The 19,700-nt window shown below is 44.1% G+C and overlaps 1 protein-coding gene across 1 annotated transcript; it reads left to right on the plus strand.

Annotated features, from left to right (window-relative positions):
• The first annotated feature begins 866 nt into the window (after positions 1 to 866).
• LOC134290591 (uncharacterized) lies at positions 867 to 4,376 on the plus strand. The gene is made up of 8 exons (XM_062857757.1): positions 867 to 1,789; positions 2,112 to 2,179; positions 2,247 to 2,642; positions 2,900 to 3,432; positions 3,479 to 3,563; positions 3,668 to 3,897; positions 3,984 to 4,145; positions 4,194 to 4,376. Exons 1-8 carry the CDS (start codon positions 867 to 869, stop codon positions 4,374 to 4,376), a joined length of 2,580 nt encoding a protein of 859 aa, XP_062713741.1.
• Positions 4,377 to 19,700: the final 15,324 nt, after the last annotated feature.

A 19,700-nucleotide genomic window follows, 5' to 3' on the forward strand; every position in this document is an offset into this window, starting at 1 on the left:
ACGTTTGTCACGAGCATTCGCTTCACACTCTTCGGACTACCCGCGAAGGAGAAGGCCTCCGTTTGTATAAACTTAGACGCTTTCTGCTTTGCGGGTTCCGCCGCTACCGCAGCCAGCAACGCGACCGCGCGCTCCTGCTTGGCCTCATCGACAGACGCTCTAAGCCGAAGCAAGGCCGTTTTCAGGTCCTTGCTTATATTCGACTTAGTTGTCGCAAAGTCGATAATTTTGCCAAGCTGCTGCTCAGCTACCTCTAATGCGGGCCGTCCTTTTCCTGCTACTTGGCTGATGGCCCTCAGCAACCATGCTCCGTCCATAACCTCTGCCGGCTGGCTTGCCGTGGAGTGGACAGGAGCTCCCACGCTTGAGCTGCGTAAGCAGCTTCCAGCACCTGACTCCTCGCTTCTCCTTGTTGGAGACCGCATCAACCCGCTCCTTGCGAAGGGGTTGATCGCACCACTACTACCTGCTACACTTGTTTTTGAAATTGGTTTGTTACTCATATTTTATTCCCACGAGTCGCACGAGAAAGAATGTCCACCACGCCAGAGCTCTGCATTAACGCGGTAAGGGACAGCTTACTGTGGGGAGTGCCCAGGTGCCCCACAGGCTCCGTTAAAGATCGAGCATCTTTTTCACCCCCTCGATCACTCATTCCTCGACACGGGTCGCTTGACATGTTGAATTGGGGTTAGCAGTCCTATTCTTAGCCAGCAACTACGCGGCTGACTCGCAAGCGGGGGGGTGCGTCAGGCCCCAGGACATCCGTCCCTGCTGCCCCAAGGCCGCTTGCATTAAGAAGGTTTCATGCGCTGGAGCGAAAGCTTTCGCAACATCCGGATCTGAAGAAGAAGTACCAGGATTTCATGGACGAGTACGAGAGTCTTGGGCACTGCAAACAAGTGAACGTTAGTGAAGATCCATCAGGTATCATGAAGTGGTACTTACCTCATCATGCTGTGCTGCGGCCATCGAATACTACCACTAAGTGCCGTGTGGTGTTCGATGCATCGGCGAAGGTATCTGGACGGTCGCTCAACGATGTAATGAAGATTGGCGCCATCATTCAAAGCAATCTGCAATCCATCTCTCTTCGATTCCGTCTCCCGCTCCATGTGTTGGCTACTGACGTGGCCAAAATGTACGGACAAGTCTTCATCGATCGGTGGCATACGCCGCTAACTCGTGTGTTCTGGAGGAAAACTCCTTCCGAACCGCTTCGTGTACTAGAGCTGACAACAGTCACCTACGGTACGGCTTCCGCCCCGTTTTTGGCAACGTGGGCACTCTTGCAATTTGCTGTCGACGAAGGCTTCAAGTATCCTGTGGCTGCTGACATCGTGAAGAATAGTTACTACGTGGACAACGCATTGTTTGGGTTTGACGACCTGAATGAAGCAAGCGAGGCTCAAATGCAGTTGATTGGCCTGCTTCAGGCCGGTGGATTCCATCTGCATAAGTGGGCTTCCAATAATCCTACGTTGCTGGAGCGGATTCCGGAAAGTGATCGGGATGAGCTGCTCAGCATCGACGAAAGTGGTTCAAGTGAAGTGATTAAAACGTTGGGACTAATGTGGAACCCAACTTTGGATGCTCTGCAGTTCATTTCCATTCCAACAGTGTGTGAAGATAGTGCAACAAAGCGACAAGTGCTGTCGCTCATATCAAGAATGTTTGACCCCTTGGGTCTTGTGGCGCCGGTCATCGTTATCGGTAAACTTTTGATGAAGAGCATTTGGAAAGAAGAGTTGGTATGGGACGAAGAGCTCTCAGGAGAGCTGAAGAAAAAGTGTGTAGAGTTCCTGAATGCATTAAGAGGTGTCACCAGCCTTCGGATTCCCCGTCACGTCGTGGTCACTGGAGCCGTTGCCTTCGAGTTTCACGGATTTGGGGATGCAACCTTGGAGGCCTAAAGTGCCTGTGTGTACATCAGGTCAATCGCACCTGGTCAAGCTGCAGTAGTGAGATTGCTGTGCGCAAAATAAAAGATCGTTCCGAAGACAGGACCATACCGAGAAAGGAACTTCTAGCAGCGCTTTTGCTACATCGATTAGTGAAGAAAGTGCTAGCAGCATTAGCGCTACCCTTTCGCGACATTTCTTTGTGGTCAGACAATCAAGTGGTGCTAGCTTGGCTAGCGAAGAACCCGGAACATTTGGAAGTGTTTGTGTGAAACCGGGTAAGTGAGATTAACTCTACCGGAAATCAATTCAAGTGGAACTATGTAAATACGCTTGACAATCCAGCCAATGTAGTGTCGCGCGGCCAGTCTGCCGAAGCTCTTCAGAAGAACTATCTTTGGTGGAATGGTCCGTTGTTCCTGCGCAGTGAAGAATATCAGGTGGTGGTCCCTGAACCACTATCCGATGAAGATGTTCCTGAGTTGCGGCAGGCCACTGTAGCTTCAGCGGTGGTGATATTGGAGAAGCTGCCTGTGTTCCACAAGTACGAGTCCTTCAGGAAGCTGCAGCGAGTTCTGGCATACGTCTTGCGTTTTTGCCGGAATGCTAAGGAGAAGACAGTCAACAAGCGAACCACCGAGCGTTTCCCCACCGTGTTCGAAATGCGCCTATCGTTGAAGGTCATCGTCAGGGTGGTTCAATCACTACACTTTGGTAAGGAGGTAGCCATTATGAAGTCCGGTGAGTACTGCAAAAGATTAAAAGCATTAAGGTGAAGATATGACGAAGCCACAGCCCGAATTTTCAAGAGCACAAATCTGAAGAACCACGTGTCGGTTTGCGATGAAAATTTGATCGATTGGTTACCCGCTGGTGGTGACCAATCGATCAACTTTTCAGAGCAAACCGTCCAATGGTTCTTCAGATTTGTGCTTTTGAAAATTTTGGCTGTGGCTTCGTCATATATTCACCTTAAACCCCCATTTTGGATGATGGAGTGATTCGCCTCGGTGAACGGCTGCGACATTCAAGTTTGCCGTACGGGGTGAAGCATCAGTGGATCTTACCTAAGAACGATGAAACTGTCGAACGGTTGATTCGAGCTGTACATCGTAAGAATCTGCACATCGGACCGTCGGCACTTCTGGCACAGCTCCGCCGGCAATTTTGGATTCTGGGAGCCCGTTATGCTGTACGCAAGGTAACAAGAAATTGCGTGCGGTGTTTCCGGCTCAACCCTCCGTGTGCTAATCAGTTCATGGGGGATCTTCCCATCGCAAGGTGCGACAAGGCTCCCGCTTTCGTGAAGGTTGGCGTTGACTTTGCGGGACCCATGCTCATCAAGCAACGAGGAAGAAAGGCGCCTCCCCTAAAGGGATATGTCAGCGTGTTCGTGTGTATGGTCACCAAGGGCATTCATCTGGAGGTAGTTGAGGATCTCTCGGCCGATGCGTTCATCGCCGCCTTCCAGCGATTTATCTCTCGCCGGGGTGTCCCTGAGCAGATATTCTCAGACAATGGGACAAACTTTGTCGGTGCTCGCAACAAGCTGAACGAGCTCTATATATTTTAAGCAGGAAGTTACCGAGCTCAAGATTTTCGAGTTCTACCAGGCCCGGCAGATCGAATGGAAGATGATTCCCCCGAACGCCCCACACATGGGTGAGATTTGGGAAGCAGGAGTGAAGAGTGTCAAGACCATCCTGAAAAAGAAGTGCCAGTCAAGCCTCTTGACGATGTCCGAGTTTTCGACCTTGATGTGCCAGATCGAAGCTCAGCTCAATTCTCGGCTGAGGAGTCTGAGGACTCCTCGGAGCTCGAGCCGTTAACTCCCGGTAATTTCATGATCGATCGCCCTCTGACTGCCATTCCGGAGCCCAGCTACGATGGAATCCCGGAAAATCGGCTCTCCAGATCGCAGTACGTCCAGCGCCTACGTCAGGAGTTCTGGAAGCGCTGGTCCGAAGAGTACCTGCTGGAATTACAGGTACGACAGGTAGGAATAAGGAGAAGGAGAACATTCTACCTGGTACGGTGGTGGTTATCAAGGATGACAACTTACCGACCCAACAATGGAAGCAGGGTAAAATCGAAGCAGCCTACACTGGAGCAGATGGATTGGTCCGTGAGATGGACGTTCGAACCAAGGCCGGTATTCTGAAGCGTCCGATCCACAAACTGGCCCCTCTACCTATACTGGACAACCGTGTGGCCAACGAGAACAAGGGTCCCGCGGGGGAGGATGTTCGGGCCGATCGCCACGAATGATTAATTTTCTCCGTGCACCTCCAGCTGCAGCCTGCTGAGGTGCGCGATTCCAGCAGCACACAGCTGCGCGAAAGACAGCATGTGATGCAAGCAGCCGCACGAAAGGATCACGCGAAGGAAGAGTGGGCGCAAAAGGAGGAAAATTCCTATCCTCAGGAAAAATTTATTGTTCGCCGTACGTTCGACTTGTTAAGACGTGTGTCGTAGCAGTTAATTAAAAAAAAAAGTGAATTTGAACCAAATCAAAGAAATGTGTAAATAGTATGTAAATAGAGTGTAAAACGTTAAGCCTGGTGTTTTAATTCCGGTTCTGGTTCCCTGGTTAAGTGGTCTCTTCGGGAAGTCGTCGGTCCGCCTATGTCGAGAAGTCCTAAAATACAGTCCACTTGCGAACAAGTATGATGAAGCAAAGGGAAGCGTTAGGATTAGGAGCCATTCCTAAAGAACGTAACACGGAACAATGTTTAAAACGAGATGAAAAAGGTGAAAGCAAAAAGGAGAAAAACAAGAAACATAGGATAAGTAGTAAGAGAGAATTACCGCAGGAGTCCTCATCGGAAGATGAGAGCTCATCTTTGGATTCATTGAGCAGCGTGTTATCATCAAAGTCAAGCTCCGAATTGGAAATTCATGAAAGTTCTGATCGAGGATTTATTCCAAGTCGTCGAGATCCCAACAAAGATTGGAAGCTTCTTCAAGAAATTAAGGACAGAAAACAGAAAAAAGGAGAATCTTTTGTGGCTTTTTGTGCGAAATTTGAAGGGATGTTTAAAAGAATGACAAAGGAGTACTCAGAAAGGAGGAATAACACGCGTAGGTGGTACAAAACAAAGCTGTCGTTTTATAAAATCAAAAACATTGCTCATGTCAGCATGCTGTGCCAGCAGCTGGATAAGGATAGTGGCAGAATTTGCACAAAAGCCAATCAGCCATTCAAAAGACACGTCAGATATGTCGAAGCTTGTTCAGAATCTTCAACGTCCTTTTCAGAAGAAGTGGAAGTTTGCGTTTTCGAACGTAGGGACAAACAGGACAGGAGAGACAGGCAGAAATATACAATTCCTAAGGCGACGGATACAAGTAGTATTAAAGAAGCCTTAAAAGAACAATTATGTTGGAATTGCAGAAAATATGGGCATCGTTGGCGAGATTGCAAGCAGCTCAAGGTTTTATTTTGTCATGCATGTAGAACACCGGGAGTAACATTTTTAACTTGTCCAAGAAAGCACATATTACCACAACAGATGTCAAAACACGAGATTGCGGAAGAGGATTGAGGGGTGTTTCTTTTCCAGACAATCTTAGTAACCCCAGTGAGGGGAGGAATATCAATGAAAATGCCAAAGCTTCTAGTAGAATCGAGGAAATGTCCCCATGTCAAAGTTAGTGTACAATCAGCGAAGTAATATGTAATATGTTACAATTAGAACATATTGCACTAAAATACAATGATTATAGAATTGTTTAACAAAATTTTAAAGCTTTTAATGATTCTAGAAATACAACATAACCTCATTTGAATGAATTTTAAGTTAAGCATAAGCATGCTTGAATCTATCATGTGAATAAATGAGCTGTCAAACCATCAACAATAAATATTGTTGAAGAAAGCAAAATATTGTTGAATCAAGCATATTGTTTTGCTCTAATCAATTCATCAATTAGGTCATTTCAATCTTCTGTTATGCTTCATCCTATTGTATTATGCGTAATACAATCTCAAAAGGGGATTATATAGAAGTCAGTGCACAAATATGCTTGTTTGCGATCATAATATGATTGAAGTAACTTTTTTTTTCTCCGTGTAGAGACCGTATATATAGAGACATGCAAAGACGACTTCTTTTGATTGTTGTTCTTCTTCTTCGCCAGAATTTGTTTTCATAATTTTGCTGGCGTGCTCGATAGGTAGCCAATTTTTTTTTCTTTGAACTTGTCTTGACGACTGGCTAAGACCACTGGTTGGTCCATCTTGCCAAGAAAGCCAATTTGACAGTTCGATAGGTAGATTTGGTTTCACTCTTTGCGGGACTGTGTTACACGGTAAAAAATCTGCACGCTAGATGTAAGGGAAAAATCCCTTAACTATTCAATGTCGTAATCAACATGATCAGAAGTGTTTTTCCTTTGAGATCGCAATGCTGTCAGTGTTGATTTGAGGACCAAAACAAACCCACCAGAGAAATCAACAGAAAATCCCTTCGATTTGCACTACTGTTAAAAGCAATACGTTCCAAAGTGAAAAGTTGTTCATTTGGTAATGACTGTTTTGGGCATGAAAGTAAATATAGATGACAGGCGGTAGAAAGTGCTTCGCTTCGATTCGCACCTCTCTAACAGATGTGAAGCAGTGTAGAAGTAAAATAGTTGATCGTGACTCTAAAGGTCCTGGTATCGAATCTGGGTGCGGCTGTACACATTTTTTTTATTAATTTTAGTTTTGAAATCAAAAAATCAAAAAATAGTGAAGGAAAAAATATACGTTGAAATTGAAAAAACTCTTTGAAATTTCATGTTACCGATAAATTTTGAAAATTCCTCAGAAGTTGAAAGCGTGATAATCTTCGATCAAGTTTAAATAATTTTTAAACGCACAGATTCGCAGTTTGGAAATTGAAACATCTCAAAATAAACGAATATCCAAGAAAACTCTGGAGCTCGATTTGAATAGGTCGTATGTGCTTTTGTCGATATAAAATTCGATCAGTATATTTTAGTAATAGTAGTGATATGGATGATGTTTCTGTGGATTTTAATGATAAAACCGAAAGCCTGTTTTGTAAGGAATGGGTTGTATGTATAAATTTTGTTGAATTTCAACAGTTTCCGCTATAAGAAGCGAATCCAGAACTGTTTGCCTCATGCCGAAGAGAAAATCATTATTCCTACCAAAACAAAACCACGATACAAGTTCAGCGATATGCATGTATTGGTAAAACTAGCTTTGTACCTGCTACACCGCGCTCAAACTGGGTGTAGCATTTTCTTGCACCGGTGCCAATCGGGTGTCAAAACAGAACAGTACCTGCGAATAAACGAACGGTTTCGGTGCAAGTTTGCTACACCCGGTGGCAAAGCCGCAAAGCGGTGCAGGCGGTGCAAATAAACGAATTCGACATAACTGAACACGACGAATCAGAACCGTCGTTTTTGGAATCGCCGTTCGAATCGTCGTTCGATTGCAGAGCGAGACAGCAACCAAACTGACACATCGCTTTGACATATTTAACGTAGGTGTAACACGTGCGTGAGATTCTCTCTCTCGGTTGGTGTAGTTTGTTTTGATTCAATCTGACATTTCTTTTATGCTGCTTATGCTGCCGATGCTGCCAGCTGATGGTTAAGGATGGAGGAGCATAATCGGAGGGAATGCTCCAATGCATTTTCGGAAGAATTCGTCGAGATAAAAAGTTTTCGTTATAAAAAATATGGAAAATTCTCGTTTTAAAGTTCAGCAGTATATATGTACGAAGACAAAAGCGATTTGTTTATTGTTTGAAACTGTTTGCCTATCGTACAGGCACCGCTTCCCCAACCTCTAGCGAATAAGGGTCGTGAGTTCAAATCTCACCTGAGCTGTGGATTTTTTCCCAATTTAACCAATAATTTACCCATCTGTACAGAAATTCATAATTGACCACACGGATTGGTATTACCGAAAACTTGCACTTTGAGTGAGTCAAAAGAAGTTGCCAATCCAAACCATTCTTGATTTCTATTGACTATTTTTTCACAAAACTTTCCCGTTTTCCGACAATTAACGTTTTCCGCGATTTTTCCATACGATTTGACAGTTCTTGACTACCATTCTTCCGTGAGCTTGAGGTGAAAATTTGACGATGGATTGAATACAAGTGACAGGGTCGCCGCCGAGCTGTCAGCTCTAGGAACTAGATGCTATAAAGGTTCTTGTCTACACTTTTCGCTGCTACTGGAAGCAGTAAAGAGCGAAAAAAGCTCACTGGAAGCATTGAACGTGTCTGAATGTTCTTTTTAAGTATTTAAATAGCTTTTACCCTATTCATATTGCCACCTTTGCTCACAAGTTGTCATCGTTCTACCACAATGACTGTGCATTACAGACTATTGTAACCACTTAGACATGGATTGATATGTAGTGGATTGCTCTGAGTTTCACATCATTTAACACTAAAGCAACTATTTGTCATAAACTAACCCTATCAGGGAGGTGAAATTTATTGTAATTCTCTATGCGGGGCGTCCTCAACTTCTTGCGGAAAAATGCGCACGTACAGCGTGTTACCCGCAACCGACATGCGCACCATCACTTTTGTCCCATTCGTGAAGTGGAATAGTCCATTTTACGAGCTGATTTTATGAATGAATTTTGACAGGAGGTAATGCCCAATAACACGTGGAAATCAATATCATCATCAACATTGTTGTCACTTCGTAAAATGGCTCATTAATCGATGCATAAAGGAAAAAGAAGAAACAGTTTTGACATCCAAGCGGTGTGCCGCCGATGAGATCCTCGTCGCTGATCGGTCGATGGATGTAAACGGCACAACGTACATACATACATTTATTTGTTCAACATCACATTTAAGACAAGACATAATCAAAAATAGTACGCCACAATACTCGGTTTGTGGCTGCCGTTCTCCATCCTCGGTCGCGCCCAATGATCGCCAGGTCACACTCCACCTGGTCCGCCCATCGTGCTCTCTGCGCTCCAGGCCTTCTTGTGCCAACCGGATCAGTTGCAAACACCAGCTTTGCAGGGTAGTTGTCCGGCATTCTTGCAACATGCCCTGCCCACCGTATCCTTCCGGCTTTGGGCACCTTCTGGATGCTGGGTTCGCCGTAAAGTGCAGCGAGCTCGTGGTTCATCCTTCTCCGCCACACACTGTTCTCCTGCACACCATCGAAAATCGTCCTTAGCACGCGTCGCTCGAAAACTGCTTGCAGGTCCTCCTCGAGCATGGTCCAAGTCTTGTGCCCGTAGAGGATCACCGGTCTTATTAGGGTTTTGTACATGGTGCATTTGGTGCGTGGGTGAATCTTTTTCGACCGCAGTTTCTTCTGGAGCCCGTAGTAGGCCCGACTTCCGCTGATGATGCGTCTCCGAATTTCACGGCTCACGTTGTTGTCAGCCGTCAGTAAGGATCCGAGGTAGACGAATTCCTCCACCACCTCGAAAATATCCCCGTCTATCGTAACATTACTACCCAGACGGATCCGGTCGTTTTCGGTTCCGCCTACCAGCATGTACTTTGTTTTTGAGGCATTCACCACCAGTCTGACCTTGCTGCTTCGCGTTTCAGGCGGGTGTACAGCTCTGCCACCGTTCCAAATGTTCTGGAAATAATGTGCATGTCGTCCGCAAAGCACACAAATTGACCGGATTTTGTGAAAATCGTTCCCCGGCTGTTGGGCCCGGCTCGTCGTATCACACCTTCCAGAGCGATGTTTAAGAGTAGGCATGAGAGTCCATCAACTTGTCGCAGTCCCCGGCGAGATTTTAATGAACTGGATAGTTAGTTTAGTCAGCTTCCCAGGAAAGCCGTTTTCGTCCATGATTCTCCATAGCTCTGCGCGGTCGATGCTGTCGTATGCCGCTTTGAAGTCGATAAACAGGTGATGCGTTGGGACCTGATATTCACCTGATATTTCTGGAGGATTTGCCGTACGGTAAAGATCTGGTCCGTTGTCGACCGGCCGTCGATGAAGCCGGCTTGATAACTTTCCACGAACTCATTCGTTTTAGGTGACAGACGACGGAAGATGATCTGGGATAGCACTTTGTAGGCAGTATTCAAAATAGTGATCGCCCTGAAGTTCTCACATTCAAAATGGTCGCATTTCTTGTGAATGGGGCAGATTACCCTGTAACCTGCATGCTCAGGGATTAAGGAATAAGGGATCGTAACTGTGGTTTCTCGGGAGGGCTGACTGTTGGAAGCACTGATGTGAGCAGGAGTAATAATAGTTACGATGGCCAATAAAGGGAACATACACACAGAATAAATATAAAGAACGTCGTTTGTTCAATAAATGACTGCGTAGTCAAACATAATCAAGTAGTGACACAATGATGATACCGTACAAGATCGAAATACAAAATTTCACTAAATGTGGGAATACTGGGACGTCGAGGCTTGATGGTTGCTTTTCAACCCGGATAAACGAACACACACAAAAATAGTGGAAAAACAATCAAACAAGAATTCACTCTTTGAAAGAACTGGGCTCAAGACAATTTCTAAGTAATATATACAATTTATTGTGACGTCACATTTTCTTTGGTGGATTGTACTTGCGGTTTGTAGGTTGCTGTTGTTGGGTGGTTGGAGAACTGCTGTTGCTGGTAGAGGGTTGACTGGCTTGTCGGGAATGGACGAGCGGGTGATCAGTCCGCTCATCGTTTGGCTGGTTATGCTTCGGGGTTCGGTAGAACGGCGTCGGACTCATAGGCATCCTCCGACCTGTCTTATTCCCCAAGCGGGTACCCAGTACCCAGGCGGGTTGTCGATGTCGACGGCCCATTGTGGGTACTGGTCGTCGCAATAGCGGGTTTTGCTGGCTGGATTTCACAACGGACGCGCACTAGGGAACCAGATGGCTCGTGATTCCGTGTTTCTGGTAGAGAAAGGCTACAAAATAAAAAGAAAAGGCCCAATGTCTGGGCCTATTCACCAGATATTAGAACTTAAGCATTCACACAACTAACCGCACCAAATCTTCATCTTTACAATTTTAACGCCTTAATTACCTTTTCTTGTGGATTTTAGCTTGTATGTGTTGTTCTTCGTTCGACAGGTTTGGGTCTCCAGTTAGCCTAGTGGTTAAGGCTATGGTTCGCCAATCCGGAGACGGCGGGTTCGATTCCCGTTCCGGTCGGGAAAATTTTCTCGACTCCCTGGGCATAGCGTATCATTGTACTTGCCTCACAATATACAAATTCATGCAATGGCAGGCAAAGAAAGCCCTTCAATTAATAACTGTGGAAGTGCTCAAAAGAACACTAAGATGAAGCGAGGTAGGCCAAGTCCCAGTGGGGACGTAGAGCCACAAAGAAGAAGAAGAAGAAGAAGAAGTGTTGTTCTTCGTACATTAGTTGTTTTTGTTGTTTGTATTGCATGGAACTATAACAGTTTTAACGGAAATTAGCTTAAGGACTCAATTAACATTTTTACACACTAACCCAACGTCTTTGTCGTAATCACACTTGCTATTAACATACTAACAATCGCATGACGTGCTAGCAACTAACAATCGCATGACGTACTAACAAAGAGAAAAATATTGTCTATCCGGTTGGAATCAAGACCGACATTCAATCAAAAATTGCCATTTTCTTGATCCACAAGTGTCGCAACTGTTTCGCATCTAGTGCGCTGTGTTGCTGACAACAACGGGAAGGATGCGCACTACTTTTGGCATGATTAAAAAACGTCGCGAGTTGGGTCGCGTCGCGACTTGATTGTGCGAAGTCCGGTTTGGTGGCGGCCCGACAATAACTAATTAATAAATTCTTCCACTAACATGAGGTTTCAACAAATAACACTAACCTCAATTTTACTAATAAACTACACACGCGCGCACTACTATTACGTTCCAATATTCGTAGCCAAAGAGAACGTTTGCTTCGATGCTTGGTGCTTATATAGGCGACGGTACAAACATTTAACATTTATTTATGCTAAACATTTATGTTTTATTGGTTTTTGTGTCACACCCTATTTCATCAATGAGGTGCGCACCATCTATCGGCGAGTATAAAAAGGGCGAAGTATTGCTTATCCAGAGAAATCATCCAACCTGGCGGAGTGAAGAAGACAACGAAGACCTATTCCGCAAACGTCAAACTGTTACACACTTTAAAAAGTATGCACACAACCTATCAACAAAAATAAATTGTTGAAAATTTTAATTATGTTTAATGGCGTTCAGCTGCATACAAAAGTGCTGAAACTACACCTAATATTGTTTAAAAACGAGTTACATATTGTGGCACCAATTGTGATTACATAAACCATAAATTGAACAATTTGCATTATTTTTGAATTTTATGGCAACCAAGTGAGTGAGTGCTTTTTAGCGTGAACCGAGCACTTTTGACGTTTGCGGAACGACTGCGGCGGTCGAAACCACCGCAACCCCGTTGGATTTTTTCTATTTTACCGCAATAATGTTTTGCCCTGATCCTCAAACTGCTCGACCTCAGTGACACTCGCAACATGACAGCTGCTTATGAGAGATGTGACATACTCATACACTCGATATGGACCAGTAGGTCTGTGCCAATAAGGGAGAGAAAAAAAAATACTCATACACTCACCACTTCTAATATGAGTGTCACAGACCCGAAGTTAATGGGAAATATTTACCAGGGCACGCTATGTCCAAAGGAAAGTATTATGAAAACTGAATGTACCTCAAAATTTATTCGCTAGAACCATATTTTTGGACCTCTAGATTCAGAAAATGTGTGGTTTAAAATAATCCATTGGGACGAAATTGACCTTAAAATGACTTTTTTCGACATTTGTATGGGAAAACATGAACAAAATCAAATATATCAAAAAACCCAAGATGAATTATTTTAAACCGCACAGATTGTGAAACTATAGGTCCAAAGCTACGATCCTAGCGAATAACATGTCAGGTACATTCGATTTTCATAATACTTCCCTTTGGACATAGCGTGCAGGGGCGTATTGAGGGGAAATCTAGGAAGTGAAATTGGAAAAATCTAATAATTGTGGAGGAGCCACAAGACTACCTCTGAACCAACAGTTACAACCCCTTCCTTCCACTCCTCCGGTAACTGTTCGGTTTCCCAGATCCTAACTATCAGCCGATGCAGACAGGTGGCCAACTTTTCTGGGTCCATCTTGATGAGTTCAGCTGCGATACCATCCTTACTATAGATAGTAGAGTAAACATAGATCCACGGACACCGCTGACTAAAATTTTTCAAGCGTGTAAGTAGTAATTTTCAAAAGTGCGACGATTGAATATGACGTCATGCGTTCCATTGATTTTGTCCAAATCGTGACGTCATGCTCGTTTGGATACAGATTTTGACAGTTCGTTTGGATACAACGGATTCAACTTAGCGGATCTATGTTTACTCTACTATCTGTAATCCTTACCAGCTGCTTTGTTGGTTTTGAACTGGTGAATGGCATCCTTAACCCTTATGTGGCCGGCAGGGTACCCGGGTACCCAACACCCATTTAAAATACACGGTGTAGAAAAAAGCAGAGTTTGCCGGCCACATAACGGTTAACTTCCCTCAGCGAGGGAGTTGGTAAACGGCACACCGCTTGGATGTCAAACCTTTTTTTTTCTTTTCGCTGGTGCATCAATCAATGGCAGACTTTCTTCATTATTTGCTAGCACAAATGCAGTGCTTCAGCACTTCTGAAGCGGACAGGTTATCGTCGGAAATCTTATATGCGGTCTCCATCTTCGATTTGTATCCGTTAAGCGTCTTCACGTGTTTTTCATTGCAACCTCACTCGACATTTCGAACGTACAGGGTCGGACAAAACAATAATACCACCAGCCATTTTTCATACAAAATGATCAAGTTTGACGATGTGATGCTCAGTTTATTGTGAACCGATTTGGCTGAAATTTTGACAGTGGCCATGGAGTTACGTGAATTTTGATTTGTATTTAATTGAGTGAGTTCTGCTCACTACATCAAAAGTTACAGATATACGAAACGACAAAATAATAGGATCACTTTCAGATTGCCATTATCAAATGATATATGAGAGTATCTGATACTTGATGATTGATAAACACGTAGTAAGATTAAGTATGCCATTTAAACTTGGGGACATTTTTATTTAATTGACCACAAATATCTATCATAAGAATTTGGTGTCAGAATTTTGTCGCACCGGATATCTGTAACTTAGGAAGTAGTGAACAGAACTCAATCAATTTAATTTAAATCAAAATTCCTGTAAATCCATGTCGGCTGCCAAAATTTCAGCCAAATCGATTTATTAGAAACTAGTAATCCTACATTATAGAGATCTGCGGAGGCGGCCATTGTGAGCCAATCGTGCAGAGAGAACTGTCAAAGTGTGAGCCAAATGAACATGCTTATCGTTTGTAGGAAGGCGTCTTTTGAACGGTATTGCAATCGGAACTAAATAAATAAAAATTATTTATTTTTAATATCGAGAAATTGGCGGCATATGTATGTTTATTAAAAAGATAAAAAATTATTAATTCTGCTTTCAAAAGCTCATGCTTATGACGACACTTTTGTTGCTGAACTTGTCGAAAAAACTTCCATTGCTGCTTCTTGCTTCACTTCTGCCGATATGATTAGCGTAACACTTTTGCAATGAATTTCAGATTTCTTCGATTGCTCCGCTATTTCAACAAAATTTTGGAAAAAAAATTATACCATAGTTAGAAAATGTAAACAAAACAACTTGAACCACAACGAAGTCACGCACAAAGTTTGAACATCTAGCTTTGTAGCAAGTGTTGGCAGCTGTTGTAAACTAAAGACACTGTATGCTAAAGACACGAAATCTGATGATTGTTGCTATTGATGATGATTGTCGCGTCATGACGATGATGCTGTCGAGCAATGCTTTTAAAGCGCGTTTGACAGGTCTCCTGCTCGATTGGAATGACATTGACAGCAAATTTGGAATTCCAATTGGAACATTTCGTGTCTTTGCATATAGTGTCTTTATTGTAAACAAAACAAACAGCGTTGCCGAATCGACGTGTGTAGCTTCCGCTCATCTCTATCTAGAGGATTTCTATTAGAAACCGAGTACCATATCGTCAAACTTGACCATTTTGTATGAAATAGGACCGGTGGTCTTATTGTTTTGTCCGTCACTGTATGTATATTCTCAATTTTGTTGAAAATCGGAGTTTTCGACTACCGCGAAATTGGATTTTTCTCCAAATCCGTGCGACGGACCAAACTTCGGCCGGTAGTGCGTTGTATAGTAAACCTGGTCCACTATACAGCGCATCACTTCCGAAGCTAGGTCCGACGTACGGATTTAAAGAAAAATCCAACTTCGCTAGTCGAAAATTCCGACTGCACGGAGAATATTGCATACGATGAAACATAAATAATACAATAAAAATTTTGCAAAAGAAAGTGACCATTTTGGCGTTTCTCTTTGACACCAACACATTTGTAAGTAAAAGTACATTTTTATTTAATAAAGTATTTTTGTCATTTTAGGATTGCATGATTTGGGCTGAAAAATCGTTAAAGTATGCAGTAGATTTATTCATTTCGACCAAAAACGCACGATCCATTCGTCGTAATGATTATGCAAAGCTGATCAACTTTGTATTACCTTACATTCAAACATTTATTGAACAATTTGTCGATAACATAAGTATGATTATGGAATCTTTACTTATAATCAATTACTAAATCAGGTTTTATGTTTTCAGCATCTTTCGAAAAAATGTCACGCCTGGTACAAACCATCCATAAACTGTTAAACCATTTACTGGATACCCAATCCGACAAACATTCGTGTAATCAATACGTCGTAGAGTGTTGGAGAGCTTGGATAATTATATACTTCGTACTACAAAGGTAGGTGCAAATATATTCTGTTCATTAAAACTGTAAATTTACAAGAATTATTGTTAAGAGCCTGACATGATCATGAAATATTAGTGTTAAGGCATGTCTATTAGCCTGGGACACGGTTGCATGAAGAACAAAAATTTGTCATTCCTGTATGATTTTCGGATGCCTAATAGGTCTAGTATTGGTTGTACCAAATTTCAGCTCGATCGGTAATTTTAGCGCTGACTTTTTCAATTTTACAAAAAAAATAGAGTGGGAAAAGTTAGTTTTACAATCAAAAATCTGGTAGAGCGTTATGTTAACCTCTTGAAATGAATGAGTGCACTTACCCCCATTAACAGATTGCAATAAAACTTTTGATCGAAGACCGTAAAGCGATCCAACGTTTATGGAAAAAGTTATTTTGCATAAAATATATGCCACCACAACTAAAGACACTATATGCAATTTAGACAGGGTCAACAAACTCGATTCTTTAGAACTAAGCTTTTCCGATTCCTTTTGGCGTCTAAAACAACTGTGTAAAATTAGGAAGCGATTGGGTGCGTCCTATTCCGCATTGCGATTGAAATTTGTATGGAACTTAGAATGGGAAAACGTGCTTTTTGCATTTTTCTCCTAAATTAAATTTTTTTTTGTCTAAAACGATCTAACTAATGACGTTGAAGTATAGCCTAGGATATGCCAAAACTTTTGCCGAAGACCGCAAAGTGATACGACACATGAGCGATTCCAAGCAACAGCATCAAAATTAGGGAAATTTTTTAATTCATGATTTTCTATTGAACTGAAACTTTGCACAGTTTTTCAGTTCCATCTAAATCGCCATTTTTCGATATCAAATTTTTATTTTGCATCACGACTAACTTTTCAAAAGGGTGTATGTGAAAATGATTCAAAAATATTCAAAAATCTGCACAGCAAAACTGGTTCGTTCGATTGCTATGAATTTTTCAGCAAAGTTAGATAACTAAATGGTGATTCCTATGAAAATACATACTGTAAAAAAAAATTTTTTCAACATGAAAAAATATAATGTTTGTCACAAAAACTCAAATAACTCAAACCGCTATTGTAGTGTCTACCTAATGGATGTGTGCATAGTGTTATGCCACCATGTGCATGATGAAATATGGATCATAGTCGCCCATGCCCATTGCCATGGGTGAAGATCAACAAAATTAAAATTAATTGTCACTTCTTTACAAGCCACCAAACTAATCATTCGTAATAAATTAGCTCTTAACAAGAAGCACAGTTTTTCATTTACTTCAAGAAAGAAGGAACGTGACAAAAGTTGGCGACGAGGAAAAGTTCCTGTCCTGTTCCTGTCAAGCATCAAGACAAATTCCGTTCCACCACTGAAGCCCTCAACCCACTCAAGAATCAAGAATGGCCGACGCTGATCTGAAGCAAGCGATTCTCCGGCTGACGGATCTCATCGCAACCCAGCAGCAGCAGATTGCAGCTCTCCAGCAAAGTAACGCCAATCAAGCTGGAAGCGAGAAGATCATCGAGTCACTCTCCACCGGAATCGACGAGTTCCAATACGATCCGGACGGCGGCATCTTTTTCGATTCGTGGTACGCTCGGTACGAGGACGTGTTCAAGGAAGACGGTAAGCATTTGGACGACAAGGCGAAGGTCAGGCTGCTTCTGCGGAAAATCGGTACGCAGTTCCACGAACGCGTTTTGCCGAACCATCCGCGTGATTTTGGATTAAAGTTGGAAGCTGAAGAAAACGCGCCGCCCGCCGACGGTGCCACTCTCAAGCTTGAAAACCTGGTTGAGGAGTGCAACCGCATCTTCAACCTCTAGCAAGACACCCAGATGATCGAGAAAGTCTGCGGGGACAAGTCCAACGTTCACGCAATTTCTCGCCATCATCGTACTTCAAGTCGGAAGGAGAAGAAGTCGCAGTCACCGAAAACACCTTGCTGGTTCTGTGGGGATCTACACTACGTCAAGGAGTGTCCCTACCAGTCCCATACCTGTACGAAGTGCAAGCGGAAGGGCCACAAGGAAGGCTACTGCTCCTCATCCGAAAAGAAGTCATCAAAGCAGGTCGACAAACCGAAACCTAAAGACGTCGTCAAGTCCAAAGGTATCTCGGTTAAGCGAGTTGACCTCACGAAGAAACGGAAGTACGTCAAGATCGAAATCAACGGTTCGCCCGCAACGTTGCAGCTTGATTGTGCCTTCGACATCACCATTATTTCCAAGCGCACTTGGACATCCGTGGGCAAGCCTGTCATCAATCCATCGGAAGTCAACGCCGTGAGTGCCTCTGGTAACAGCATCGGGATCCTAGGTGCGTTCAACGCCGAAATCACCGTTCAAGACGTGACAAAATCTGGCCGCATCATTTCGCCAGTCCAGTTCTCCGATTGGGCTGCTCCCATAGTCGTGGTTCGCAAGTCCGATGTCTCCGTACGTATCTGTGGTGACTACTCCACGGGTCTCAACGACGCACTCGAGTCGGATCGCCATCCGCTGCCGCACCCGGCGACCTATCGGACGCCTATCTCCAGGTCGAAGTAGAGGAATCATCAAGACGACTGCTCACGATAAACACGCACAAGGGTTTGTTCCAGTACAACCGTTTGCCGCCCGGTGTGAAATCGGCTCCTGGAGCGTTCCAGAGGATCATCGACAGCATGGTTGCCGGCATTCCTGGTGTCAAGCCTTACCTGGACGACATCCTAATCGTTGGAAGGACTCAAGAGGAGCACGACCTCAGGCTTCACGCTGTGCTGCAGCGAATTCGTGAGTATGGTTTTCATCTCCGCATCGAAAAGTGTCGTTTCTCCCTGCCGCAGATCAAGTTTCTGGGCCACATCGTCGACAAGGATGGTCTCCGCCCAGATCCAGCCAAAACCAGCGCTATCTCCGAAATGGCACCTCCAACGAATGTATCGCAACTACAATCGTACCTCGGTGCGATTAACTACTACGGACGGTTCGTTGGACAGATGAAGCAATTCCGAGCACCCCTCGATCGGCTACTCAAGAAAGATGCTCCTTGGAAGTGGACTGCTGAGTGTAAAAAACCGTTCGACCGTTTCAAGTCCATCCTGGTCTCCAATCTCTTGCTGACGCACTTCGATCCCAGTAAGGAAATCATCGTGGCTGGAGATGCGTCCAAGGACGGCTTGGGTGCCGTTATCCTACATCGTTTTCCCGACGGCTCCGTCAAAGCCATCGCTCACGCTTCAAGGTCGCTCACACCTGCGGACGAAAACTATGGTCAAATCGAGAAGGAAGCGCTCGCGTTGGTGTTTGCAGTTACCCGTTTCCACAAGATGATATTCGGTCGCAGATTCGTGCTACAGACTGACCACAAGCCCCTTCTCAAGATTTTCGGCAGCAAGAAAGGCATTCCCGTCTACACGGCAAATCGTCTCCAGCGCTGGGCGCTTACGATGTTGCTGTGCGACTTCGATATCCAGTTCGTGCCAACGGCTAGTTTCGGACACGCTTGATGAGCTGCCACAGCAAACCGGACGAGGAATACGTTATCACTGCTCTCCAGACGGAAACCGACGTGAAGGCAATCCTCGACGACTCTACTTCCCATTTGCCTGTCACAGCACAAATGATCGCCAAGGAAACGCAAGACGACCCGGTCTTTCAAGAGGTAATCAACCACATCAGCAACGGCTGGCCGAGCACGGCAAGCGAGCTCCACACTTCAGCTGTACGTCAATTCTACTCGCGAAGAGAAGTCTTCAAGTTACCCAGGACTGCATCATGTTCGGCGATCGAGTTGTGGTCCCTGAACGGTTCCGCAAACGCATCATCCGGCAACTCCACCGTCGACACCCCGGGATCGATCGGATGAAACCACTCGCAAAAAGTTTCGTGAACTGGCCGAACATCGACGAGGACGTTGAATCGTTTGTGCGCCAGTGTCGTTCCTGTGCTGCTGCTGCGAAATTGCCCCGCAAGACTACCCTATCATC

This window comes from Aedes albopictus, chromosome 3 (assembly GCF_035046485.1).
Source record: "Aedes albopictus strain Foshan chromosome 3, AalbF5, whole genome shotgun sequence".
Taxonomy (NCBI): Eukaryota; Metazoa; Arthropoda; class Insecta; order Diptera; family Culicidae; genus Aedes; species Aedes albopictus.

Coding starts and splice junctions, on each gene's coding strand:
- LOC134290591 (XM_062857757.1), top strand. CDS start 867: ATGGACGAGTACGAGAGTCTTGGGCACTGCAAACAAGTGAACGTTAGT. Junction 1,790..2,111: donor TCAGGAGAGCTGAAGAAAAA/GTGTGTAGAGTT, acceptor CTTTGTGGTCAG/ACAATCAAGTGGTGCTAGCT. Junction 3,433..3,478: donor CAGACAATGGGACAAACTTT/GTCGGTGCTCGC, acceptor TATTTTAAGCAG/GAAGTTACCGAGCTCAAGAT.